Source organism: Rhinoraja longicauda, chromosome 2, assembly GCF_053455715.1.
Source record: "Rhinoraja longicauda isolate Sanriku21f chromosome 2, sRhiLon1.1, whole genome shotgun sequence".
NCBI lineage: Eukaryota > Metazoa > Chordata > Chondrichthyes > Rajiformes > Arhynchobatidae > Rhinoraja > Rhinoraja longicauda.
This window is the reverse complement of record NC_135954.1, coordinates 81,986,650-82,014,334: the sequence shown is the minus strand read 5'-3', so window position 1 is coordinate 82,014,334 and position 27,685 is coordinate 81,986,650. Positions and strand designations below refer to the sequence as shown.

The window sequence follows — 27,685 nt, the reverse complement described above, 5'->3', positions numbered from 1 at the left end:
CTCATTGCTTCCATATCTTGCCTTAATCATCTGAAATTTTGCCTTTTAAATATTGGATTTCTATATTAATTTTAAGATTAGGCATATCTTAAAGCACGTGCCAATACATTTAAAAGATATAACTATCTATAAATTTCTTTCAGCTCTGATCTAAGGATTCTTATTCCTTATTACAGCTTCGAGTTTCACTGTACCTTAATTGGTGCACATGACAATAAAATACCTTTGAACCTTTGAGCTTAATTTACCACAATTTGCACATTCAATGTTTATTGATATAAAATTATTGACATTTATATTACAAATTCACTTTTAATTTTGAATTTTCCTTTTCTTAAGTAATAATTTTTTACAAGTAATATGGCAGAGCTTGAGTATTCCATATCCACTAAGATATTTGTTTACTTATACGATTACACAATTTGTGCACATCTGCTCCATGTAGATCAAGTCTAACATTTTCAAGGCTCCAGGGCAATGGCTCCAAAAGTTTTTCACCTGTGGCTGAAAATTGATCAAACATTCGAAAAGTCTGAAGAAGGGTCTCGACCCGAAACGTCACCCATTCCTTCTCTCCAGAGATGCTGCCTGTCCTGCCCGCTGAGTTACTCCAGCTTTTTGTGTCTGTCTTCGGTGTAAACAAGCATCTGCAGTTCCTTTCTACACATTTGTGCTTACAGTTCATATTTTAAAGATAGCATTGATAATTCGATCAGAACAATTTGACAATATGCGATGCGAATTGAACAGAATATAAACTGACCTAATCAATCTATAAGGTCAGGCAGCATCTCGGGAGAGAAGGAATGGGTGACGTTTCGGGTCGAGACCCTTCTTCAGACTGAAGAAGGTGCATGGATAGGACAGTTTTGGAGGGATATGGACCAAACAGGGGCAGGTGGGACAAATGTAGCTGGGATATGTTGGCCGGTGTGGGCAAGTTTGGCCGAAGGGCCTGTTCCACACTTTTTGTGTATATTATAGATTGATTAGTATAAGAAAATAATACTTCAAACAATTCTTCAGACTGAAGAAGGGTCTCGACCCGAAACATCACCCATTCCTTCTCTCCCGAGATGCTGCCTGACCTGCTGAGTTACTCCAGCATTTTGTGAATAAATCGATTTGTACCAGCATCTGCAGTTATTTTTTTATACTAATCAATCTATAATATACACAAAAAGCTGGAGTAAATCAGCAGGACAGGCAGCATCACTGGAGAGAAGGAATGGGTGACGTTTCGCGTGGAGACTATAATCCACTACAAAATTATTTCCTCAGATTTAGCTGTTGTGGTTTTGTGTTACATTTTCTGCTGATCTTTGGAATGAGCATCACGGAATAAACGATAATAGTCAGTGTGCTGTGACTAGAGTCATAGAGGCATCGAGTGATACAGTGTGGAACAGGCCCTTCGGCCAAACTTGCCCATACCGGCCAACATATCCCAGCTACATTTGTCCCACCTGCCCCCGTTTGGTCCGTATCACTCCAAACCTGTCCTATCCATGCACCAATCTAACTGTTTCTTAAACGTTGGGTATAGTCCCAGCCTCAACCACCCCCTCCAGCAGCATGTTCCATATACCTTCCACCCTTTGTGTGTAAATAATTCCCCCTCAGATTCCTATTGAATATTTTCCCCTCTTCTTAAACCTATGTCGTCTTGTCCTCAATTCACCTACTCTGGGAATGAGACTGTGCATCCACCCGATCCATTCCTCTCATGATTTTATATACCTCTATAAGATTACCCCTCATCCTCCTGCGCTCCAAGGAATACTCACAGCTTACTCAACCTCTCCTTACAGCTCAGACCCTCTAGTCCTGGCAACATCCTCGTAACCAGCGAGTGTGCTTGTATTTTGTACCATTCCCTGGTGTGAACATGTGTGTCACCCCCTTGCAGGTCAGATTCTCTTTGAACTCTTTAGTCAGGGAGCTGTTCATGTACTTCAGCCCCTGGCAGGTTTACAAGGGTCAGTCTAATTGGCATTTGTTTGTTTGATAGCCTCCTGCTTCATTCAGGAATTCCACCTCAGGGGAGTGGGGGAAGTGAATGGACCACAGTTGGCCTCAGGCGGTTGTCATGTGTTGAATAGACAATAGACAATAGACAATAGGTGCAGGAGGAGGCCATGCGGCCCTTCAAGCCAGCACCGCCATTCAATGTGATCATGGCTGATCATTCTCAATCAGTATCCCGTTCCTGCCTTCTCCCCATACCCCCTGACTCCGCTTTCCTTAAGAGCTCTATCTAGCTCTCTCTTGAATGCATTCAGAGCATTGACCTCCACTGCCTTCTGAGGCAGAGAATTCCACAGATTCACAACTCTCTGACTGAAAAGGTTTTTCCTCGTCTCAGTTCTAAATGGCCTATCCCTTATTCTTAAACTGTGGCCCCTTGTTCTGGACTCCCCCAACATTGGGAACATGTTTCCTGCCTCTAACGTGTCCAACCCCTTAATAATCTTATACGTTTCGATAAGATCTCCTCTCATCCTTCTAAAATGGCCAGAGACAATGGGCAGTGGGACTGTCTAAATCATGAACATTCCCATTGAGGGGCCATTGTATTTCCAGGAGGCAAGAAACTCAGTGACCCAGACAATAGAATATATCAGAATATTTGTCACATATATGCCTGCTGAAATGTTCATTTGATTTGCACATTGGTTAAGTGCACCTCCCAAGATTTAGACACAAGTTCCTTTCTCTTCAGATGATTGGGATTCTTAGTGAACTAAAGAAACAATAGCACCTAAATTGTAGAACCAGTATGGTTCCCGAATGTAATCAATGATTTTGCTACATGCTGGACCTCAAGTGGCATCAGTTTCGTTTAGTTTATTGTCACGTGTGCCGAGGTACAGTGAAAAGCTTTTGTTAAGTGCTAACTAGTCAGCAGAAAGACAATGCATGATTACAATCGATACATTAGCAGCGTATAGGTACATGAAAAGGGAATAACATTTCATGCAAGGTAAAGCCAGCAAAATACGATCAAGGATAGTCCGAGGGTCACCAAAGAGGTAAATAGTAGTTCAGCACTGCTCTCTGGTTGTGGTAGGATGTTTCAGTTGCCTAATAACTGTTGGGACTATCAACTACTCCTGAAGCAGAAATTTCCCTGGGAGAAATGGCAGTGTGTACCTATACATTTTCAAATGTATATGAAGTATTGCTTCAGAAACAACTTTCTCTGAGACTGGATGAATGAGGAAGCTGGGGAGTTGTGAACCACGTCCCAGTCACAGCTTTAAAGCCAATTATGTGGGCCACACTTCACAGATATGGTTTACACCATTGCACTGCAAGGTGGAATTTTGGTCTGAACAGTGGTTACATTTTTATCAGCTTCATATTACCTGTACAGCTGATATTCCGTTCATCAAAGCCTGGTGGACAATGCGGCACAATCTTTACTCTGTTACAGATCAAAATAAATCTTTACTGCCATGTGTTTATAAAGAACTCAGAGAAACATTTTTAAAGCACCTTTCCACACCACAGGAAGATGGGTACAGGAGTAAGCGGTTTAGTTCCTCAAGCCTGTCCCAACATTAGTTGGATCCTGGCTGATCTGTGCCTTAATCTATAGACAAGGCTTCTCTCAATATCCCTTAATATATGTTTAAAAAATAAATAATGTTATTTAATAAGGAACTTTTTTTTAAAGCCTTTTTTAATGTTTAATGCAATATCGCTGCAGCTTTGAAACAAATATGTATTCCGTGTTACAGGCATAGAGCCGATCGTGATTTAATTTTGCTGCTTGTGCTTCCTTTCACCAATTGTACATGCATTGCTTGTTTCCAAGCCTGCTACTTGAATTTTCCACCACAGCCCACAAATGAGACACAGTATGATATCCAGGCTTTATTACTCAAATTAAATCCAATGTATTGAGAGATTTTTCAGCATGTTGGCCACTCAGTATGGATTCTACATATTAGAAGTGGTTAATTATTCTAACCTAATTATTATGGCTCCACTGTACATTCTCACAGATTCTTAATTAGATGGTCTCCTGCTATTTTTATGCTTCACTCTATTCTCATCCCTGCACAGCATTATTGTGCACTATTGTGGTCTATTGTATGTGTTTAATAACAGTTGCATAGCTATATTCATAAGTTTCTTTGAAAGGTCGATGATAGCCAAATTACGAAGATGGAATTGAACAAAAAAATAGTCATTCTATCTGGGAATATTTTTAATCAAAAATTGAAGCAGGCCTGTCTTGCTGAGTAAGCCTGAAATGAGATCCCATTGTTGCCACTTGAGCATAGTGAGTGTCTTTGTCTAACAGCCAAACTGGAAATTATAACATAAACGTGCAGTCATTTACTCAATATGTCAAAACTTCCACTTAAAGCTTCCATTAATTAATTAATGACATTTATTTTGCCGCTCACAACAAGGCAACATTCTATTTTAATTTGAAGCCGTTCTTCAAAAATATAGGGGATTTAAAAAGACACTACCTTGATCACAAATCTTTACTCTTCCACAGCAGAGGACTTATGTTATAACATTCTTACCCCTTCCTCTCTGTACCTAAACCTTTTTCCTGGTGGTGTGGACACCAGAAGCTGGTGTCCATAGCCCAATGTCTTGCTCTGAGGGGTCAGCTAAGTCATGCATACAGACACACTTTGACAGACACGTACACGCCGATGATATTGTCAAATGCATGTTAGCTATCCAGCCATTGGGCAGCACAATGGCGCATCTGGTAGAGCTGCTGCCTCACAGTGCCAAACACCTGGGTTCGATTATGACCTTGGGTGCTGTCTGTGGGTTTTCGCATTCTTCCTGTGACCATATGGGTTTCCTCTGAGTGCTCCTTCCACATCCCAAAGACGTGCGGGTTTGTAGGTTAATTGGCTTCTTTAAAATTATCCCTAATGTGTAGGCAAAAGTGGGATAACATAGAACTAGTGTGAACGGCTGATCAATGATTGTTGGGGAGTCAGTGGGTCGAAGCCCCTGCTTCTATGCTGTATCTCTAAACTCTTAAGTGCAAAATTACAATCTCTCCCACAGTACCTATTGAATTGAATGGGAATTAAAATTGGGAAAGATCTGTAATGAATTAGCATTCCTTCTCTCCTGAGATGCTGCCTGACCTGCTGAGTTACTCCAGCAGTTTGTGAAATAAATACCTTCGATTTGTACCAGCATCTGCAGTTATTTTCTTACATTGCCTGTTTCAAATTACATTTAAAATTCACAATATTTTAGCAGCATCTGTCCAGTGGATTAACTGTGTAGATGGATTCAGTGTCCCCTCCAAATTGTTTTAAATTTGCATTCCATGTTCTCATTTATAATCAGATCCACTTGATTTATTTCAGGCAAGGATCCAGTGCTACAATAGATGAGCTCACTATGTCAGCATTCCTCACGGTCAATCTCGACCTATCACTTGGTGGGAGAGCAGTTCAGGTAAGCCTTGAAACAAATGCTTGAATTGTATCCCTACATGTACTTGCCATTATTACAAATTGTGTTAATGTATACCAATAAGCACTGGCTGCTTTGCATTATTTGCAAAGATTAGGAGTGTAATTTATAAATGAATCTCTTAAAAAGAAATCCCAGGGCTAGAAATACTAATAAATGGTTTCATGGAATGGGCAGAGGAGTTTCATTGAAAGTTTCAATCACACATTCTGTGCAACGATAGCTTGCTTCCATCACTTTTAGTGTAGTCTGGTATCCACATGGTACTCATGCATACAGAGGTTGCTGGGCATAGACAGTAACACCACTGGCTGCACAATGCTGAATTGACATGATTTATCTAATGTTTTTAACCACAATTCACAGTCAGCACTTGTTGAAGACTAGCTGTTCCTACATTTTTTAAAGGGGCTATCACTAATTGCACGGGTACCAACTGCAAGCCCAGATCAGGTCAAACCCTCACTCAATGTCCTCCATGATCCCTTGAAGCTCTCTTCAATCAATTGCCAATCCACCCGATTCTATCATCTCAATATAACTATCCATAAAATTCTTGCTAACCTCTGAATTTCTACTTGGCCGTCTTCATTAGTTTGGCTATTCCATATTCACCTACTACCATTCCTAAACTTCTCTGATTCTCCAGCGTTCTTTCAGGCCCACTTCAGGTTTCTTCTAACCCTATAACATAGGGTGAATGCACAGTCTGTATTCAGGGCTTGGGGAATAAAGATGAGAGGCCATAGGTTTAAGTTGAAAGGGAAAAAAAAATTAACAGTAATCTGAGGTGCAACATTCACACAGAGGTGGTACATATATGGATTTAGCTGCCATAGTTTAGGGCAAGAAGGGTACTGACATGAAACATCCCAATTCATGCTCTCCAGAGATACTGCCTGACCCGTTAAGTTAATCCAGCACTTTGTGTCTTCTCAAGCATCCATGGGAGGTGGTTAAGGCAGGTGCAATAACATTTTAAAGATATTTAGACAGTTATATATAGATTTAGTGGGTCATGGGTTAAACCCAGGCAAATGGAACAAGCTTAGATTGGGCATCTTGGTTGGCATGGAGAAGTTGGGGCCCAGCTGTATGTCTCTATCACTCTATGGCAATCATCCGCAATAAATCTTCCGTCTCCAATGACCACCTTCCCATCACTCTAAATGTACCTGTCCTATATCCTTCCACCACCACAATAAGACTTGAAAGAGGCCAGATTTTATAATCTAGTAGTACAAATGTTCGCATGAAAAACAGGACATCACTACAATCACATAATGCATTATATCTTTGCAGCCATAAACCAAAAATACATAATTCTCAATGTGGTATATGCCCAGGTATGGAACTACAAAATTATCAAATTCCAGCTCCCAGTCTTTATATTTAATGAGGCTGTGGAACTTAAAAATGCTGGCAGAGCAGACCCAACAGCCTGAAGGACTGCCAGTTTAAAATATGATTCATTATAAAGGTTACCAGCCTCAAACTATTTGCTATATCACAACATAAAATCAAACACAGCAATTATCAGGAAATAAACTATGATCATATGATGCTTACATTTATTTATTACTGTAATAAAAGATTAGATTCAGGCCATTACCAGGTTTTCTATACTTGGGAGAGGTAATCATGAATGTATAGAAATCAATGTTGTTTGTAAATGGAAGAAGAAAGGTTACCGTGGCAATTTGTGCTCATTGCTATTGTCAATGTTAAATGTTAAATTCCAGCAATTGGCTGCACAAAGGCCACGAATCCCCGATCCCATGATTGGATACTTTAAAACTATTTAAGAGGTATTTATGATATATGTGTGCATGATTTAAAATGTTTTTTTACAGTTTCACAGCCACTTTAAACATAAATATTGGGTACTGGAAATTGCTCATTTTGTGTGTTTGTTTAATATGTAAGGGAAAAAAAGTAAGAGGTTGCACAAAGGTGAACAATTGAGGTTACATATGATTAAATTTAACTATATAATGTGGTTTAGATTTTGAAAATGAGTCCTCTCATTCAGAACAGCAATAGGAAATTCAGCTGCAATATGCCTGCCATGACTTTCCGTCCAATAATTCTGTAGCAATATAGACAATTCTGTAAAATTGCTCACACACCATATAAAATGTGATCAGTGAGTCTGATGAACCACAAGGGCTGATTTTAACTGGGTACTTCAGTTGGGTACAACGGGTACAACTCCACTTCTCCGACCTGCTGAGTTACTCCAGCACTTTGTGAATAAATATCCACTTCCCATTTCATTTCCTCTTGAATCCTGCCATTTGTCCATGGTTACTGCTTTAATCTGACTAAAGCCTGCAACGCACTGCTTGGGTTGTTGTGGAGCATTATAGCAAAAGAAAATTCATTTACAAATCCTCATCTTTGGATGACTAAGTCATCATTATTATTTAGAATATCATAGCATCAAAGTAAATTGCAGGCTGAATATTCTTTCCAAAAGTTTCCTTATTGTGCTATCAGCTGGCTTGTTTCTCATTCATCTTACTGATCCTGACAAGTACACCATTCATTTGTCTCCATCGGGAGACTGTTGGTCTTCTATTGATTGTATCTCACTCATCTTCCAACATCCTTCCCTTTCTACCAAGAATAGATGACCTTTCATTTCACTCCCCTCCTGCTCCTCTCCAAATGTGTACATCGTGCTGGATGCATTAATGGTGCAGCAGGTTATCCTTGCTGTAGTCCAACAAATTGCAGGGCTGTTCTGCTTTGTGATGTCAAATAAACCTCTGGGACAAAGCAAATCCTTGTCTTTTATTCAAATTAACTGACATTGTTTGGCTTGGCACGGCTCAGTTTAGTTTGAATTGTTTATTCATTGCTAATACAGATGCTATTCATCATTCTGTTTTAATTATGCCAGTAATGACTTCCGTGGTGAATCTAGTGTAAATTTCTCTTTATCCTTTGTAACAGCTACTTTAGTGCCGATGTTCATCCTGCATTTTAATGAAAAGATCATTATAAATGTACCCGTCACATTTATTTTAATCAGGGACACTGGTCTTTTTGATAACTATATTCTTTTCATCCAATTGATCAAAATTCATTAATATTATTTACCAAGGTAAAATTTATTCAGGATATATGATGCAATCTTTCAATTTAATTACAGGTGTATGAATTTCAGAATTATCTTTTCTACCTAATATACTCGAACAAGCTCCTCATCTCTATACATTATGACACATTTCTCACATGCCTCAACATAGTTCATTTTCATTGTAGAACATTTGGCCCGCTATTTCAGTTGCAGTTTCTTTATATGTAATTTCATTGCTATAGTCTCCAGAGAATTCTGAGAACACCAACTCTTAATGTACTACCAGGTTTGTTTGAGGGCATTAAGTTCTTCATCAACTTTACAACACAGCTGATTCACTACCATTGCGCAAACATATCAAAAATCAGAGAGTGCGGCTGTTTCTCTTGACAATTCCATCACTCACGGTGTTATTAGTTGATAAAATATAATTCAAACCAAAGAACCCATTTCAAAATAACAAACCCAGTTGAGGCCTAATCCAAACTGTAATCAATCGAGTTGGCTTTCTAAATAAGTTGGACCTGGCTTTAACTAATGCAGCGTCTGTGGATATGTGAACTTATGTCCAGCTACCCTGAAATAATGAGTAATTTGTCCAAAACGTTAATGTAAATAAATGATTTAAAACATTAGTTGACATATTAGGTTATTAGTATGTTATAGCTCACAATACCGCGGCACGGTAGCGCAGCGGTAGAGTTGCTGCCTTACAGCGAATGCAGCGCCGGAGACTCAGGTTCGATCCTGACTACGGGCGCCGTCTGTACGGAGTTTGTACGTTCTCCCCGTGACCTGCATGGGTTTTCTCCGAGATCTTCGGTTTCCTCCCACACTCCAAAGACGTACAGGTTTGTAGGTTAATTGGCTGGGTAAATGTTAAAAAAAAAAAAAAATTGTCCCTAGTGTGTGTAGGATAGTGTTAATGTGCGGGGATCGCTGGGCGGCACGGACTCGTTGGGCCGAAGGACCTGTTTCCGCGCTGTATCTCTAAAAAATATATATAAACATAGCACAAAAAGTAAGGAAATTTGTGTTTGGTAGATTATTTCTTTGTTGTAACAATGCTTCTTGGCAATAAATCTTATACCGTTGGAAAGCCTGTTTATTTCCCTTTTAAATGGTGCCACATTTGTAAGGAACATGCATTTGTGGGATGAGCAGCAGAGCTGAGTATATGGGTTGCGCCCATGAAAAATTTGCCAAATCTTCTCTGCCAATGCCAAACAGCTTATTCTGCCATTGACTCTTGTTCGGTGTTGTTTGGTGGATTGGATGATTGAAGTCTGAAGAAACAAGACATATTGGCAATTTAACAATTTATTCATTTAATGAACAGGAGCCACAGTAGCGTGTGGAAGAACCATACACAGCCATAACAGCCTGGCACCTCCTCCTCATGCTGGTCACCAGCCTGTTCACACACTGTTGTGAGATGGCATCCCATTCTTGTCAGCACCTGGGGGTACCAGAAGCTCAAAACAAGAGTCAATAGCAACAGCAGAATAAGCTGTTTGGCATTGGCAGAGAAGATTTGGCAAATTTTTCATGGGCGCAACCCATATACTCAGCTCTGCTGCTCATCCCACAAATGCATGTTCCTTACAAATGTGGCACCATTTAAAAGGGAAATAAACAGGCTTTCCAACTGTATAAGATTTATTGCCAAGAAGCATTGTTACAACAAAGAAATAATCTACCAAACACAAATTTCCTTACTTTTTGTGCTGTGTTTATATATATATATATAGAACAGTACAGGACACAAACAGGCCCTTCAGCTCACAATGTCCGTGTCAAACATGATTCACGTTAAATAAATCTCTGCTTGCATGTGATCCATTTCCCTCCATTCCCTGCAAATCCACATGCCACTGTATGTTTCTTTTTTTTCCTAGTCAGATTTGCAGCACTTTGGTCAACGTGGGTTGTTTTTAAATGTGCTATACAAATAAATTGACTTGACTTGACTTGACTATCCAAATGCTCTTAAATGCCACTATTGTATGTGCCTCTACCATCAGCCCAAGCAGTCCTTTCAAGGCACCCACCAATCTCTGCACATCTCCTTTAAACTTTGCCCCTCTTACCTTAACCCTATGTCCTCTAATCATTGACATTTCACTCTGGGGAAAAAGGTTGTGACTGTCTAGCTTATCAATGCCTCTCATAATTTTATAACCTTTTCTCAGGTTAATCATAATTTCGATTAGAAGGACTATAATTGCCATTGAACTTAAATAACCTGAATACAAATCAGCAAAGTATTTTGAAATATGGTATTCATCAATCTGAATGAGAGTATGACTTGTTTTCTTTCTTCTAAAGGTTCGCGTGACCCAAGGGAAAGAGCCTTCTCATTTGCTTAGTTTATTTAAAGATAAACCCCTCATAATTTATAAAAATGGGACGTCACGGAAGGAAGGCCAGACACCTGCCCCACCGCAACGCCTTTTCCAAGTCAGAAAGAATCTTGCTACCATAACAAGAATTGTGGAGGTAAGGCTCATACAAAGACATTCAGACATTTATGGGGAAGCTAGAATTTGTGACTCAGAAGCCAACCTGCCAAACTCAGTGGCCTAAAAAATACAGGAGACTTGGTTGGAGAAACAACAGATCTGTAAGATAAAAGAGAACGCCTTGGCTTTTGCAGTACAATGTTGTTGAAAGTGTCAGAACTGGCAACATGTCCCCACTTAGCTGTCAGGAACTTTCACGTTTCTATTGTGGAATTTGGTAATTTCCTGTCAGTAATTGGGCACTGGGGAACGAGCAAGTTCTCTGGCACTAACCTCCTCACGGAGTTCAGTACAGCAGCAGAAGGTTATGGGAATTTCCTATTATTGACTGTCAGGAATCCACATGAAGAGTGGAGGTTGTGCCTGGAGTGCATCTCTACTCCACTTCAATGGGGGAGAACAAATGCAGGGCATGGAGTATTAATTCAACAAATAATTATTATGTTTTTTTAATTTTTGAATGCATTGTTCATGTTTTAATTCAGAAAGTAATGGAATATAACACTCTGGTCTTGTTATTGTTTTAAATTAATTTTGAATGTGCCAACCATTTCTGACAAAGTTGGGAGAGTTGTAGTTATAGCTTGGCCAGCTGCCAAACACTTTTACGAGTGGTTCGAGTTTTGTTCCCATCTGCTAGGTTGTGAAATGCCCTTCCGCGGAACAGCAGCTCTGTGAGGGATAGCTTTCTCCCTCATGTCTCTGCAGGGAGGATTGCCTGGGGGAAGAACACATTTCCAAAGGCAGTCGGCAGTCGGGACTGAATTTTCAGAAACCATTTGATAAAATGCCTTACAAGATTCTAGCTTATAAAATTCAGACACAGAGGCTGGTTAAAAATTCATCAGCATTTTAAAGAAATTTGCTGAATGGAATTAATGAAAAGTCAATGTTGTTCCGATCAGTCAATATTTGGAAGCTTTCTGTAGGGATCAGTGCTGGGAACTCAGTGATTTTTGAAATACTTGCTGGATCTGCATTTAGACACAAAAAAGATGATCACATATTCTGTTGATGATGCAAAGAAAGGGGGGTTGTTAACAAAGATACAATAATTAGGTAGCTCTCAAAGATATAGAAGCAGGAGTAGACCATTAAGTCTCCCGTGTCTGCTCTGCTATGCAATGTGTACATGGCTGATCTTTTACCTCAGTGCCATTTTCTTGCATCAGAATCAGAATAACCTTTATTGTCATCCAAAAAAACAAGTCTTTTGGATGAAATTTCGTTGCCCACAGTCCAACAATAAAAATAAGCAATTACACACACAATCACAAACCAAAACAAAACAAAAAAAAGAAACATCCATCACAGTGAGTCTCCTCCAATCACCTCCTCACTCTGATGGAAGGCCAGAATGTATTTTCTCTTCCCCTGCCGTCTTCTCCCGCGGTCAGGCTGTTGAAGTTGCCACGTTCCAGGCCGCGCCGGACGGTGAATGGTCTGCAGTGGGCCGACCCAAGCCCCGCGATTCGGGGCGGGCGAAGATGCTGCCGCTGCGCGTTGGGGCGGTCGTGGCTCAATAGACAATAGAAAATAGGTGCAGGAGAAGGCCATTCGGCCCTTCGAGCCAGCACCGCCATTCAATGTGATCATGGCTGATCATTCTCAATCAGTACCCCGTTCCTGCCTTCTCCCCATACCCCCTGACTCCGCTATCCTTAAGAGCTCTATCTAGCTCTCTCTTGGATGTATTCAGAGAATTGGCCTCCACTGCCCTCTGAGGCAGAGAATTCCACAGATTCACAACTCTCTGACTAAAAAAGTTTTTCCTCATCTCTGTTCTAAATGGCCTACCCCTTATTCTTAAACTGTGGCCCCTGTTATTTTGCCGCCGAACCCGTAGAGAGTACGGCCCTGGCGTTCCAGAGCGTACACCACATCCATGGCAGTGACCGTCTTGCGCTTGGCGTGCTCGGTGTAGGTGACCGCGTCCCTGATCACATTCTCCAGGAAAACCTTCAGCACTCCGTGGGTCTCCTCGTAGATCAGACCCGTGATCCGCTTGACCCCGCCACGCCGAGCCAGGCGGCGGATGGCTGGCTTGGTGATGCCCTGGATGTTATCGCGAAGCACTTTCCGGTGCCGCTTTGCTCCGCCTTTGCCCAGACCTTTGCCTCCTTTCCCTCGGCCAGACATAATGCTGCTTCACTCGAGTCGCGGCTCCCGACATTGAAGCCCCCGCCGGGGAGAGAAAAATCCCGCGGCCTATTTCAGGCCTCGCCGAACGGTGAAAGGTCCGCAGTGGGCCGACCCAAGCCCTGCGATTCGGGGTGGGCGAAGACGCTGCCGCTGCCAGAGCTCCCGATGTCGGCCCCCACCCAGGGGCCTGCGAGCTTCTGATATCCATGCGGCCCGCGGCTGAAGGCTCCGGAGCCTCCGAAGGCAAGTCGCAGCCGCTCTTGCAGCGCCACCACAGCCTCCGAAGGCAAACAGCTCCGCAGATGGTAAGTCCGGTCCGCGGACTCTGCGAACCAGAGCCCAGGTGGTCCCAGCTGGAGGCCGCCAGCTCCAGGTGTTTGGCCGATGGTAGGCCGCAGCGGGAACGGAGGCACGACCCAGAAAAAAAAAAGGTCGGGTCTCCGTTCGGAAGAGACAATTTTACAGTTCCCCCACACATAGTACACAAGCACAAAAATTACTACATCACATCTAAACACTACAATTAAGACAAAAACCAACAAAAAACACAAAAGCCAAACGGACTGCAGGTAAGCTGCAGCTGCTGCACAGCGCCGCCATCAACCTCATATCCTTTGATTGGAGCAGAATTAGGCCATTTGGCCCATCAAGTTTACTCTGCTATTCACTCAATCGTGGTTGATCTATCTCTCCCTCCTAACCCCATTCTCCTGCCTTAAAGGTGTCCATTGACGGCCTCCACAGTCTTTTGTGGCAAAGAATTCCACAGATTCACCACCGTCTGACTAAAGAAATTCCTCCACGTCTCCTTCCTAAAGAAACGTCCTTTAATTCTGAGGCTATGACCTCTAGTCCTAGACTCTCCCACTAGTGGAAACATCCACTCCACATGCACTCTATTAAAGCCTTTCACTATTCTGTACATTTCAATGAGATCTCCACTCATTCCTCTATACTCCAGCGAGTACAGGCCCAATGCCGTCAAACATTCATCGTGTGTTAACCTACTCATTCCTGGGGTAATTCTTGTAAACCCCCTCTGGACCCTCTCCAGGGCCAGCACATCCTTCATCAGATATGGTGCTCAAAATTGCTCACAATACTCCAAATGCGACCTTACCAGCACCTTCCAGAGGCTCAGCATTACATCTATGTATATGCTAAAAATCTCAGGAAGACAATGATTGGTTAGAAAAATGGACCAGGAAATGGAAGATGCAAGCAAATTTACACATTGATGCAGCAACACATTTTATGAGAAAATAAACCAAGAATGGGGCTGTGCTGTCAGAGAATGCAGCAAGTGATGTGAATAGCTGGACAAAAGTGATAACACTCGGCCTTCATTAGCTACTGATTTGCTATCAATGGATCCACATATTTGCAAAGTTGGCACAGATCAGGCCAGCCTTCCAGCCTTGTTTCTTCTAACAAATATTTCTACACACATACAGTGAGGAACCAGTAACTGTTTGTGTAAATATGGGAAACGTTTCCTGACTACCCGTGCCAAGTGGCTCCCCGCTGTGTTCTCCTCTACAGAGACTAATCTTTGTTTATGCAGCTGCATCTCGTGATTATAAAATCTATAGCTAGTTGTAATCATATATAGTCTTTCCGCTAACTGGATAGCAAGCAACAAAAAAGCTATTCACTCTACCTCGGCACTCGTGACAATAAACTGAACTAAGGGCGGCATGGTGGTGCAGAGATAGAGTTGCTGCCTTACAGTTCCAGAGACCCTGGTTCAATCCTGACTATTGGTGCTTGGCTGTATGGGGTTTGTACATTCTCCCCGTGACCTGTGTGGGTTTTCTCTGGGATCTTCAGTTTCCACCCACACACCAAAGTCATACAGATTTGATTTGGTAAAATTGTAAATTGGCCCTAGTGTGCGGGGATGGACTCGGTGGGCCGGAGGAACTGTTTCCACGCTGTATCTCTAAACTAAACTAAATTAAACTAACTCGCCAATGCCAACTGATATGTCCCATCCAAGCTAGTTCCCTTTGCCCACATGTGATTCATATCCTGTTAAACTTTTTCCAAGAGTTTAAATATTTTAGATATTTAAATATTTTAATATGTTATACATTAATGTTATATTTATTTATGCTTATTGGGGTAGGTATTAAGTACAAAGTAAAATGCCTTGATGGTGTCCATATTTTTTGTATCTGCGGGATGTCTTGTGCCCCGATCGATCAAAGATAACAAGGACTGAAGGCTCATACTCTTTATAAATACAGGTGGATAAAGTTATAAATGTTTTAAAACAATTGAAAAAGAAAAAATGTGCGGGACCTTTGATGGACTACAATTCTTGTACATAATACAGTTTTGGGCATTCTGTTGTTAATAGGAACCATGGAGATTGCACTGTATAATTTCTGCAAAACAATGGCAAGTCTGCGAAACTTGATAGTTACAGGAAGCAGTTTGATGGAAGGACTATTACACTGGATTAAAGATTATTAAAAGGAGATTTTATGGAGGATTTTAAAATTGCAAAGCGTTTTGATAGAATGTATAAGGATGTGCTATTTTGTCTGGTTGGAAAATCAGTGATGAAGTTTATTCCATGCAAAAAAAACCTGAAGTGAGGGGTCAGGTTAGGAGTGATTGTGGAGGGTTATTGAGGGGTCAGGTTAGGAGTCATTATGGACGGTTCTTGGTTCATGGGATACTGTGGTGCAAGGAATGGCTGAAGCAGTGATCCATGGTTTAGAATTGCAACAAGATTTGATAAAGAGGAAGATATGAGGCAGTAAAGCATCTGCACAAATATTATCCTGTTATAAACTAATAGATATACACATCTCCCAAGTCCCTCATTTCTCTTTTATTCTCCCATTTTCCCCTACCCTCTGTCCCATTCTACCAATATCCTTCGATTTTACATTACAATTCACATACTGTATCTTCTCCGCTTATCTGACATCCTTAGTTTCCTTTTCACCTCTAACTTTTGTCACTTACTCCACCCAACCTGTCAATAAAAATACCCCTTTCCCTGTATCCACCTATCACTTGCCAAGCTTTGTTGCCTGTCCATTCCCTCCGTAGATGCTGTCTGATCCTCCAACACTATGTGTTTTGCTCAAAATTCCAAATCTGCAGTTCCCTGTGTCTCCATAGTATTTGTTGGAGAGTAACCATGTGAAAGATAACTGTCTGGAATTGAACTTTATATTGGGTCTTTTCTCAGGTTGACTTTGGTGCTCAGTCGTTGAATTCCAATGATGTTTTTGTATTGAAATTACAAAACACTGCCTATTTCTGGATTGGCAAAGGAGCCAGCAGCGATGAAGAGCGAGGGGCTCAATATCTGACCACAGTCCTGCAATGCCAGGCGACAAGGATTACTGAAGGCAAAGAACCAGGTAAGACGTCCATCAAACATCAGCAGTTATTTAGAGAAAAAGCATTTGGAGTTGAACATATTTAGGAAAAAAAAAGCAATTTTGCTGAAATGAAAATGACTTCATGGTGTTTTTGAAACTTTTTCCAATTCTGTAGATGCATTTTGGAATTCACTCGGTGGAAAGAAGGAGTATCAAACTTCAGCTCTGTTACAAAGTCGTGAAGAATATTATCAGCCTCGTTTATTTGCCTGTTCAAATAAGACTGGGTGCTTCATTGTAAGTTTTCATTGTGATAAATTGTATATGGCACTGCATAAATCAAGCTTTGTGCCATTATAATTTTTCTATTTTCACGCCATCGCATGTACGCTCTGGAGTTATTTTATTTTGGTGCGTGAAATAGAAAAGTATTTTGCTTCCACACCTTATTATTTTCACACTAAAAAACCATATTGCACTGATTAGCCCCTTATTCAGAAACATGGTGGAACATGTGGAGGCCTCATGTGAGGCTCGAAACAGTGCAAAATTGTTTAAAGGAATATAAAGTGCAATTCCCTGTCTCATGTTGCCATCAACAGACTGATTCCCGAAAATGTAGAATAAAATTATTGCCAAGGACAATTTCAGTTTCACTTTAGTTTATTGTCACAATGTACCGAGTTACAGTGAAAAGCTTTTGTTGCATGCTAACCAGTCAGCGGAAAGACAAATCATGATTATAATTGGTCCATTTACATTGTATAGATACATGATAAGGGAATAATGTTTAGTGCAAAGTAAAGCCAGCAAAGTCCAAGGATAGTCTGAGGGTCATCAAAGCGGTAGATTGTAGCTCAGCACTGCTCTCTGGTTTTGGTAGATAGACTAGGATGATTCAGTTTCCTGATAATAGCTGGGAAGAAACTATCCTCAAATCTGGTGGTGTGTTTTCATACTTCTATACCTTTTGTCTGGTCTCCTGCAAAAAGCCTATCCCCTACTCCCAATTCCTCCGTCTACGCCGCATCTGTGCCCGGGATGAGGTGTTTCACACTAGGGCATCAGAGATGTCCTCATTCTTCAGGAAACGGGGCTTCCCCTATTCCATTATAGATGAGGCTCTCACTAGGGTCTCTTCTACATCCCGCAGCGCTTTTGCTCCCCCTCCCCCCACTCGTAACAAGGACAGAATCCCCCTCGTTCTCACCTTCCACCCCACCAGCCAGCGTAGCCAACAAATCATCCGCCAACATTTTCGTCACCTACAACAGGACCCCACCACTGGCCATATCTTCCCATCCCCTCCCCTTTCTGCGTTCCGCAGAGACCGTTCCCTCCATAACTCCCTGGTCCACTCGTCCCTTCCTACCCAAACCACCCCATCCCCGAGCACTTTCCCCTGCTACCGCACGAGATGCAACACCTGTTCCTTTACCTCCCCCCTCAACTCCATCCAAGGACCCATACAGTCTTTCCAGGTGAGACAGAGGTTCACCTGCAACTCCTCCAACCTCATCTATTGCATCCGCTGCTCCAGATGTCAACTTATTTACATCGGCGAAACCAAACGCAGGCTCAGCGATCGCTTCGCTCAACACCTGTGCTCGGTCCGTGTTAAACAAACTGATCTCCCGGTGGCCAAGCACTTCAACTCCCACTCCCACTCCCAGTCTGACCTTTCTGTCATGGGCCTCCTCCAGTGCCATAGTGAGGGCCACCGGAAATTGGAGGAACAGCACCTCATATTTCGCCTGGGCAGCTTGCAGCCAGTGGTATGAACATCGACCTCCAACTTTAGATAGTTCCTCTGTCCCTCTCTTCCCCACCCCCTTCCCAGATCTCCCTCTATCTTCCTGTCTCCACCTATATCCCCCCTGACATCAGTCTGAAGAAGGGTCTCGACCCGAAACGTTGCCCATTCCTTCTCTCCCAAGATGCTGCCTGACCTGCTGAGTTACTCCAGCATTTTGTGAATAAATACCTTCGATTTGTACCAGCATCTGCAGTTATTTTCTTATACTCTCAATAACAAGAGAGAACTCTGCGGAATGTTTCCTCGATTCCAGCAAAAAACGGTCCTTGAATCTATTATCATGCTGCTTTGTGTTCTTTGTTATTTATGAACATTATGCTCTTCTTCATAGTGTTGGTAGAAAAACAATAGTGTCTAGGCCCCTCTTTATTAGCTGTGAAGTAACTGCACTTCCTGGGATGAATTTGAAATGCACTGTCCATATTTAATCTGTGCCGAGTCAGCTACCCTAACTTGAATGCTGCTATTAGGTTCCATATCCCTAGGCTAGATCAAAACCACAATAAATGATCTGATTACCAGTGTATTCATGTTAATGAAGACGGAAAACCCAACCTCACGGCTGCTCATTGCCAAATGTGCACTTAAGAGTGATGCTAAAGAAATGTAGATGTATGTGGAATTAGAACAATGTGTAGCACAGAAACCAGCCCTTCAACCCACACTGTCTGTACCAAATGTGTAGGAAAGAAAACTGCAGATGCTGGTTTAAATCGAAGGTAGTCTTCAGTCTGAAGGAGGGTCTCGACCCGAAACGTCACCCATTCCTCCCCTCCAGAGATGCTGCCTGTCCCACTGAGTTACTGCAGCTTTTTGTGTCTATCTGCCTGTACCAGATATCATTCCAAGTTAAACTAATCTCCTCTGCTTGCACATAATCCAGATCCCGCCATTCCCTACTGCACCTTTCGAAAAGCCTCTTAATGCCACTTTCCTTTTCTGCCTCTACCACCACATCTGGTGGCATGTTCCGGGCACTCAATTCTAAAAAATATGCTCTGCACGTCTCATTTAAACTTTACCAATCTAACCTTAAGCTATTCCCCATGCCTGATTTTTGTACGCAGGGATAAAGGTTCAGACTGACTATCCTATGTATGGCTCATCGTTTTATTTATTTATCTATCTATCTATCTGTCCTTCCGTCCGTCCGTCCGTCCGTCCGTCCGTCCGTCCGTCCATCCATCCATCCATCCATCCATCCATCCATCCATCCATCCATCCATCCATCCATCTATCCATCTATCTATCCTCTCCTCAACCTCTGAATTGTATGGCGGCAAGAGTTAACATGCATTGGACAGGAGGGAGCAAGTTATGAATATTTACTTGAATTGGAATCATTCAATATGGAAATAAATATTTATGAATTTTCACAACTGCACTGCATATAGTACAGTTCAACTCTCTAAAAATGTGTTTGCTTCTGTTTGATTAACTTCCGGGAGTCATTTGCTTGCGTACCAAAATCATATCAACCTGAAATGCTGAGACGATAAACAACTACCAAATTATTATCTACAAGATAACTGAGAGTCACCTATCCCCTGCACAGGGCTTAATATAGTTTAAACTCATCTGGTTATACTGGTGATTCTGACGTTTGGTGCTGTGGGCAATGAATATATTCATGAAGTAATGTCAGCACAGCCAGATTGATTGTATGCTTCTTATCGATAAGCAATATGAAAACAGTAATATATTCTTTGCTCTAGATTGAGGAAGTTCCCGGGGAGTACACACAGGATGATTTAGCTGAAGATGATGTCATGTTATTCGACGTTTGGGATCAGGTCTGTTCAAAAAGTCGTTAACTTTATTGATGTAATGTTGATACATTTCAGCTTGCCCCACTGCTACCACAACTTAAAGCTTAATATCGGTGTTTAAATATATTTGTCTGACCCACTGAGTTACTCCAACACTTCGTGTTTTGCTTTAAATGTGAGCAGCCTACATCCAGGGCAGTGCACTATTTTTGGACACTGATTGCTCTAATTCATTGCATTAGGTCAAGTCAAGTCAAGTCAAGTCAATTTATTTGTATAGCACATTTAAAAACAACCCACGTTGACCAAAGTGCTGCACATCTGACTAGGAAAAAAAAGAAACATACAGTGGCAGGCAGCCAAACACAACGGCGCGGCCATCTTGAACAAAATGTTAATTCAATCACCCACAGTCCAACAATAAAAGCACTAAACAGGCACCCAAATTACCCAACCCCAAAAGCTGATCTTTCTCAGCTTCTTAGCCTTTGGCTTATTCAGTCTGTACTGAACTAAAAATCCCATACTAAATCAAGTGAGCTCAATTTTAATAATATTTTAAAATGAGGCAAAATAAAACAAATGTTCTCTTCAGTTGAAATGTTGACAGTAATTCCAAATGTTAGTCTTTGAGCTGGCATTCATTTCAAGATAATTTTCTGTTCAATAGGAGATGGAAAATAAATTTTCTGTGAAATGTTGTAAAGCGTTAGCACACTTAACCCTAAATATAACGTTCCTTGGATGCAAGTCATAAGGAGTTAGATATTGCAACAGAGATTTCTATCTTTTTTCTATCGTGAGCCCCAAATGTCCAAGGCTTCTACAGAAGTTTTTATATATTCTGAGGAGGCTGAACAGAGATGAGATGATTGGATTCTGCAATAGAGTCACCAAAGAGCTTCTTTTATGTGTGTGCTAGGATCTAAGAAAGTAACAGTGGAAGATACCTGGGCATGAAACCTTTTAACTTGGGTGGCCTTGCACACAAGCTTTAAATAATGGAATTTAGCTTAGTGATTAGAGAGTCCAAGAAGATTAGAGATCAAACTCTGCTGCAGCCCTATCTGACTTCAGAGCTATTGAAATTACAAGCATTGATTTTCTCATTCTGCCGATGCAAGCCTCGCGCTGAACTTCATTAGCAAAGTATTGTCACAGTTTCTGAGAGGCCTTCACATCTATTAGGGAAGTCAGGAATCATAGAGCTTACTATACATCACTTTGTCAGGGTATCCCTTTGCACACATACCCATAGACCAGACATCATGCCGTGAACGTGAGGTTGGACCGTAGAAATTAAGTGATCTGCATAGACAGCCATCAACATACAACACGAACGTTAAAATTATATTGAAAGTATAAATGAAGGTGGCAAATGTTTGGAATCTTTAAAGTAATTATGCATTAATATTTAGGTATTTGTTTGGATTGGGAAAGATGCCAATGACGTGGAGAAAAAGGAGGTGGTAAAATCGGGTAAGTCTGCGTTAACCTTTGACACAGGGAACAATCATTTTCTAAGGGTTAAAGAGAATTAATTTATCCGTTTGTTTCTAAATTGAGAGATCTTTAAGCGTTCTAGTTAAAAGGAATTCATCTGGACAGGGGAATGCAAACATCCTTTTGTTATTCTCACCTGTCATCCACATTAAGTATCATACCCTTGCCTCTATCTTGTTTCAGTTTTCCCTGTCAACTCTTAATTTCACTGAATGCTATTTTATAATCATCATTATTCTTCCACCAGAATCCCAAGCGAAGAGTCTTCAGCCTAGAAACTTAAGAGACTCAGGGCACATTTCCTTGCCTCGTACGCTCCAAAGAAAAAGACCCAACGTATCCAATTTCTCCTATAACACAAACCCACAAGCCCGCGTAATATTCTGGTGAATCTCTTCTACACCCTTTTCGACTTAGTGACATCCTTCCTATAGCTGGAAGATCAGAACGGCATACAGTACTCCGTGGTCTCACCAATGGCTCCTACCGCTGCATCATGATGTCCCAAATTTTGTGCTTAATACCCTCCCCAATAAAGGCCAGTGGGCCAAATGCCTTCTTCATCGCCCTGTGCACCTGACTCGCCACTATCAGAATACATATGCCTAGAAGCAATTGTCCAACTTCCCTAAATGAAAACTAACATGTAAAATGATTGCACTTAACATAGATGTCCTCATTGAAATATGTTGCCATCAAGTTCACGTTATAGGAGTAGAATTAGGCCATTCGGCCCATCGAGTAAACTGCGCCATTCAATCATGGCTGATCTCATCCCATTTTCCTGCCTTCTCCACATAACCCTTGACACCCATTCTAATCAAGAATTTGTCTATCTCTGCCTTAAAAATATCCACTGACTTGGCCTCCACATCCCTCTGCGGCAATGAGTTCCACAGATTAATTATCCTCTGACTAAGGAAATTCCTCTTCACCTCCTTTCTAAAAGAGCGCCCTTTAATTCTGAGTGACCAAAGCAACCATGATACAAGACAGGGCCCAATTGCTAGTGACTGTGCCAGTGAACCCTATGAACCAGTTCCTCCTAGACTTCAGGAGCAGATATTTGCAACATCTCAAAACTTACTGATGGTAATGGAGTACAATTAAGTCTCTTTTCAAAGTTCATCTGGGTACAAATAGATTTTAAGAGAGTACATGACTTGGCTAAGATAGCAGGCATCGCAGGGTACCATTGTAAATATGAACTTATAGATGATGCGTGCCAACATTCCCAACCTTCCTATGTGTCTGAACAGAAAGGGGTCTGGTGACCTGTGGATATACAACCAAATGCAGAGTTTTTCAGGCCTCTGTCCATTATCCTGGCAACACACATGTTCTACAACAACCTGCTGAACCATTTTTGTTTGAGCTACCAGAATAAATCAGACCATGATGACTGGGCAAAAGGCGATCCACTTAACTCACAAGAAGCTATTCACTTAACAACAGAACTCATGTCTCTACAATTTAGCCCATGCCAGGGAGATTGATTAGTTCAATGCTTCTTAAAATAGATTCACATTCGCATTATACCCCAACTCATTGGGTATCCATCTATGGCAAAGCATGCTGACAGCCTGTAAAACACAGAGTGGCATCAGAGTTAAGTTTGATTTCAATCTACCATATAGATATGATTTTCTAAAACAAGTCATCCTAGAGTAGGAAAGACCTGCTGCCTCACAGCACCAGAGACTCAGGTTCAATCCTGATCTTGAGTGCTGTCTGTGCGGAGTTTCCATATTCTCCCAGTGTCCGTGTGGGTTTCCTTTAGGTGCTCCAGTTTCCTCTTACACCCATGTGGGAGACATGTGGATTTGCAGGTTGATTGGCCTCTGTAAATTGTCCCTGGAGTGTAGCGAGTGGATGCAAAGGTGAGATAACTAGTGAATGGTCGGCGGGAATTCGGTTGGCCGAAGATTCAAGAGAGTTTTATTGTCATATATGTCCCGAAACGGAACAATGAAATCCAAGTCAAGTCAAGTCAAGTCAAGTCAAGTCAATTTTATTTGTATAGCACATTTAAAAACAACCCACGTTGACCAAAGTGCTATACATCTGATTAGGTACTAAGGAAAAAAATGAAACATACAGTAGCACGCAAACAGTTCACAGCGCCTCCTCAATGAGCCTCAAACGCTAGGGAGTAGAAATAGGTTTTGAGCCTGGACTTAAAGGAGTCGATGGAGGGGGCAGTTCTGATGGGGAGAGGGATGCTGTTCCACAGTCTAGGAGCTGCAACCGCAAAAGCGCGGTCACCTCTGAGCTTAAGCCTAGACCGCGGGATAGTGAGTAGCCCCAAGTCGGCCGACCTGAGGGACCTGGAGTTAGAGAGGGGGGTTAGAAGATTTTTGATGTAGGGGGGGGAATGTCCATTTAGGGCTTTATACGTGAATAGGAGGAGCTTGAAGTTGATTCTGTACCGTACAGGGAGCCAGTGGAGAGAGCCAGAATCGGCGTGATGTGGTCCCTTTTACGGGTACCCGTCAGGAGTCTCGCTGCGGCAATACTTACTGGCAGCAGTAAACATAATAATTCTATGCAAACTCTATAATCACCATAATAAACAAAAGAGATGTTCAGCTTCTAAGTTCAGAACTTCAGAATTTCAAACAAACAATAATAGTGCAAAGACAAAACCAATGCCCCTAAGATGCCAGTCTGAAGAAGGGTCTCGACCCGAAACGTCACCCATTCCTTCTATCAAGAAATGCTGCCTGTTCTGCTGAGTTACTCCAGCATTTTGTGTCTATCTTTGGTTTAAACCAGCATCTGCAGTTCCTTCCAAGTTTGCTGCTTAGTTGGAGGCCGTAGTGTTTCATAGCCTGATTGTTAGTTGGGAAGATGTTCTACAGTAATCTGCTGAGCCATTTTTATTCGAGCTACCAGAGTAAATCAGACGATGATGTATCTCTAAACTTTTGGTTCATAACAAGCAGCAATAATATTAATCATCATACCCTGTGCCAAAATTACCTAACACCACAATTTCTTTGGTCTTTCCAAATCTAAATAGTGCAACATCTGAATTTTAGGTTCAGTTATCTAAAACTATTACTGCTCCAATACATTTACTCAGTGGTTTTCTTTTAAATCTAATACCAAAATAATTGGATAATAAATGTTTAAATGAACATTCCAAATCAAATTGAAATGCTGTGATAGTCAGTATTTAGAGTTATGTCCATCACATAAATACTATTTCAAATGAATTTGTTTGGATGCTTTCACCAAGTACCTACTGAAACTAGTATCACAAAGTAGCATTTAATTATGAGGCTCAATTAACTTGATCAAGAATTTTCAGTTAATTTGTTGTTTGTAGGAGCTAAATATTTCAAAATTGTGCTGTAAAATAAATGGCTGATACTACATTCTGAATCACATGACATTATCACATTATTTAGAATATTACAAGATCTCTATTTTTCACTTTGTCTTTGTGAACAAGACTATTTTTTTATTATCACTGAAATACCATCTTGACAGGCACAGTGTTTTAAAATGTTAATGACAATTCCATAAAATAAGATAGTTTCACAATACCCAGCAAGGTGTAGTGTTATTTCTTTTCTTGAATATGTTGGAGAAAAATATAATTTAGTGCAGAACGACAAGGGGATACCCAAGAGAATATTAGCAGGCATTTCACCGACTGGCAGAATATCTATGTCTCAATAGGAGACAGCGGCAAATTAAATAAGATTAGATAACATCAGTTTAAATCTCAACAAACTAAAGCAAGATAGACATTTAAGCCTCAATAAACAGGTTGCATTTAATGCAGTATTGATCACTGCCATGTCAGCTGTCTCAGCATGGTTTCTTTCAAGATATTATTACTCAATTTTAAAACTAAAGAAATTCATTGTTTTTTATATATATTTATATGTGAGGCTTAAAGATATAAGGAAATGTAGCCTTCGAAATGAGCCGAAGTACAAATTGTCCTAGTTAAAGCAGATTGAGCAATCAGAATTCAGTGGTCTAACGGGTTAATATCATGTTATACAGAGGGACGACCTACATTTTGTTATGAATCAGACAACACAACTTAAAACTGGAACATGCTATATTCTATTTCCTCTAATCTCAGCCACATCTCTGGAAAGTACAATTCCATTTATAGATCAAGATTTTTTGTGTAAGTTAAATGAATTTGCAGCACAGAAAAATGGTGTCACCAGACTGAATAGCAAGGGCCCCCTTGCTGTCCAGTGTATGTGCATTGGAGGTGTTCCACTGATTACATCCATTACAACTTTCCTCAGCAATTAGGAATCCACTTATGGAATCATAGAATGAGAATAAAGATCATGGCCCATTCAATCAATTTCCACTCAAGCTAATTCAAATAACAAATTAATTCCACCAATCAATCGAGTACATGCCCACAACCAACTTGCTGAGCTGGTCTATTGTATAAGTTTATACTTTTTTATAATTCATCAAATATTCCTTTGAGTTCTTTCATCCAAAATACTTCTTTTGCAGCTTGAACATTCCTAGAATTGTTTCTAAGACCCTCCATACTACTGGGTCCATAAGTGTACGCCGTATTCCAGATGTAACTTTCATCTCTGTAGAAAACCTCTGGGGTTGTTTATGCCATTTACCATGGCTCGCTATTACTCCTTTAGAGATTAAGATGGATTTTTTAAAAATGAGGGTTGGAGAAAATCAAAACTCATGATAAAAATGGATAGGCTCTTCCATTCCCGGTATTTATATGTTCGGTGCAAATTTTCCAAATTCGATAAAAAATGCAGAGTTTCCACAGAGTTATAATATTTAATCTGTTTCTTCCCCTCATCAGCAAAACATTACATTGAATCGGATCCTTCTGGAAGGGATAAAGGGACTTCGATTGTCGTAGTGAAACAGGGATTCGAGCCCCCAACATTCACAGGATGGTTCCTTGCCTGGAACACAAGCAAGTGGTCAGAAGGCCATGTGAAAAGAGCTATGGCTTCACTGAAAGTGGCATAGAATTCAACCAAGCCCAGCTAAATGCATGTAACTTCCCATAAAAATCATTTGCAGACCTAAAATCAAATGCCGCCTTTCAAATGCTTTTGGTATACTGATTGAGAGTGATCAGCCATGATCGCATTGAATGGCGGTGCTGGCTCGAAGGGCTGAATGGCCTACTCCTGCACCTATTGTCTATTGTCTACTGCTCCTAATTTACAAATTTCTGTTATTTTGCTCATGTGAATTATTTGCCTTCTGTGATGATCTTTACATAATAAAGCTAATGGAACCATTACAAAACGTGTAAAGTTTATGAAATTTGTAATGCACATTTAAGGAGTCAGTATTAGGCCAAACAAGCGTCTCACAAAGGAATAGGTGATGTTTCGGGTCGAGCCTCTTCTTCAGACTGAAGAAGGGTCTCGACCCAAACTGTCACCTGTTCCTTTTTTCTAGAGATGGTGTCTGACCCCCTGAGTTACTCCAGCTTTTTATGTCTATTTTTGCCAATATTCATAACCTCTTTTCATAGGATAAACAGTGGGTTCCATGAATCAATCCAATGAATATTTTGCTAAATATTCCCGCTAATACAGCTACATCTACTGCATTCGGTGTTCCCGATATGGCCTCTTACATCGGCAAGACCAAGTGTAGACTCGATAATCGTTTTGCTGAACACAGGCCCGTCAAGGCCTGATGAATCACCTGGTTGGTAACCGTTTTAACTTCCCTTCCCATTCTATATTGACCTTTCTGTCCTGGGCCTTCTCCATTGCCAGAGTGAGGCCACATGAAAACTGGAAGAACAGCACCTCATATTCCACCGGTACCTTACGACCTAATTGTATGAAAACATGTAAAGGAACTTCAGAAGCTGGTTTATTCCAAAAATATGCAAAAAATACTGGAGTAACTTAGGGGGTCAGGCAGCATCTCTGGAGAAAATGGATATGTGTTGTTTTGGGTTGGGACACTTTCACAGATTAATGGTATGAACGTTGAATTCCCCAATTTTAGATAACTACCTCCTGTTTTATTTTGCACTGCTTGCC

At 41.1% G+C, this 27,685-nt stretch overlaps 1 protein-coding gene across 1 annotated transcript in view; it reads left to right on the top strand.

Moving 5' to 3' along the window:
• scin (scinderin) overlaps positions 1–26,916 on the top strand; it is a 102,728-nt gene extending 75,812 nt beyond the window's left edge. Inside the window, exons 10-16 of the mRNA XM_078422015.1 lie at positions 5,361–5,451; positions 10,883–11,053; positions 16,427–16,601; positions 16,738–16,859; positions 20,094–20,171; positions 21,566–21,626; positions 26,473–26,916. Of these exons, the coding sequence (XP_078278141.1) occupies positions 5,361–5,451; positions 10,883–11,053; positions 16,427–16,601; positions 16,738–16,859; positions 20,094–20,171; positions 21,566–21,626; positions 26,473–26,645 (871 nt within the window). The 3' untranslated portion in view covers positions 26,646–26,916. The remainder of the gene's footprint in view (positions 1–5,360; positions 5,452–10,882; positions 11,054–16,426; positions 16,602–16,737; positions 16,860–20,093; positions 20,172–21,565; positions 21,627–26,472) is intronic.
• Positions 26,917–27,685: the final 769 nt, after the last annotated feature.